The following is a 938-nucleotide window of genomic DNA, read 5'->3' on the forward strand; positions in this document are numbered from 1 at the left end:
GCAGTAACATTTGTAAAATGGCTTCCCCGGTCTGATCGGAAGGCAGTAAATCACAAGTAAATCCCTTCCTAGGGCTTTACAACAGACGTGGGGGGAGGGGGAGGGAGCCGTCCACGGAGCGACAGGAACCCTCAACCATTTCATCTCGGACCCGAACGCGCGCAGCCCGAGGCCAGGTGCGGGCAGAGCTGGGGCGCATCGGTGACTAACGTGCCCAGTCACCCCACGGCGCCGTCCAGACGCGTGGGGACACAAAGCCCACCGGGTGTCAGGAGGAAAGGGAGGAAAACACGTGCTCCCCGGATAAGACCCGAGGTCTAGGTAGAATTCTCTGACATGGCATCCTCTCTGTAGAGAAAATTAGGAGGCAGCTGTCCTATATACTCCTGATGGAGTTTGGATAAACAGGCACAGTGATGCCAACCAAGGCACTCAGAGCAAAATCAAAGATCTGGTAACAGAAGAATGGGACGATCCAGGCAGCACGTCGCTTGTGTGCTCGGTAAGCAGCCATTGCACAGATCAGGATCATGAGAAGAGAAACTGCGATAGCACTGCATGTGTGGGCATCACCCACGAACTCAAAGTCACCTCCCAGTTCCGAACTTGGAAAGTGAGCTGATCCGGGTCCGCCAGGGCGCTCAACCGAATCAACAGCACCCGGCATTGACGGTCAGGTACGAGACTCCGAGCAGGATGGTGCCCGGGCGCACGTGGCAGCACAGGCAGCAGCTGTTGGAGTAGAACCTCGACCATCTTCTTCGCTTCCACAGAGGCGCGAGCGCCGCTCAAGTTTGCGGGACCCTCGGCGCGTCGCTGGCCGCCGCGCGGGGCTGCTGCTCCTCGGCCTCTCGGGCTCCGGCTCGGGCTCCGGCTCCGGCCCCCTCGTTGACTCACCCCGCGACCCTGGCTGCGCGCCTCTCCGAAAGCTCCGAGCA

General features: G+C 60.0%; 1 protein-coding gene across 1 annotated transcript in view; it reads right to left on the reverse strand.

Moving 5' to 3' along the window:
* The window catches only part of LAPTM4B (lysosomal protein transmembrane 4 beta), a 35,551-nt gene that overhangs the window by 34,267 nt on the left and 346 nt on the right, over positions 1–938 (reverse strand). The window contains exon 2 of the mRNA XM_015560889.1: positions 676–787. Within this exon, the coding sequence (XP_015416375.1) occupies positions 676–787 (112 nt within the window). The remainder of the gene's footprint in view (positions 1–675; positions 788–938) is intronic.

This window comes from Myotis davidii, unplaced genomic scaffold, assembly GCF_000327345.1.
Source record: "Myotis davidii unplaced genomic scaffold, ASM32734v1 scaffold390, whole genome shotgun sequence".
Lineage (NCBI taxonomy): Eukaryota > Metazoa > Chordata > Mammalia > Chiroptera > Vespertilionidae > Myotis > Myotis davidii.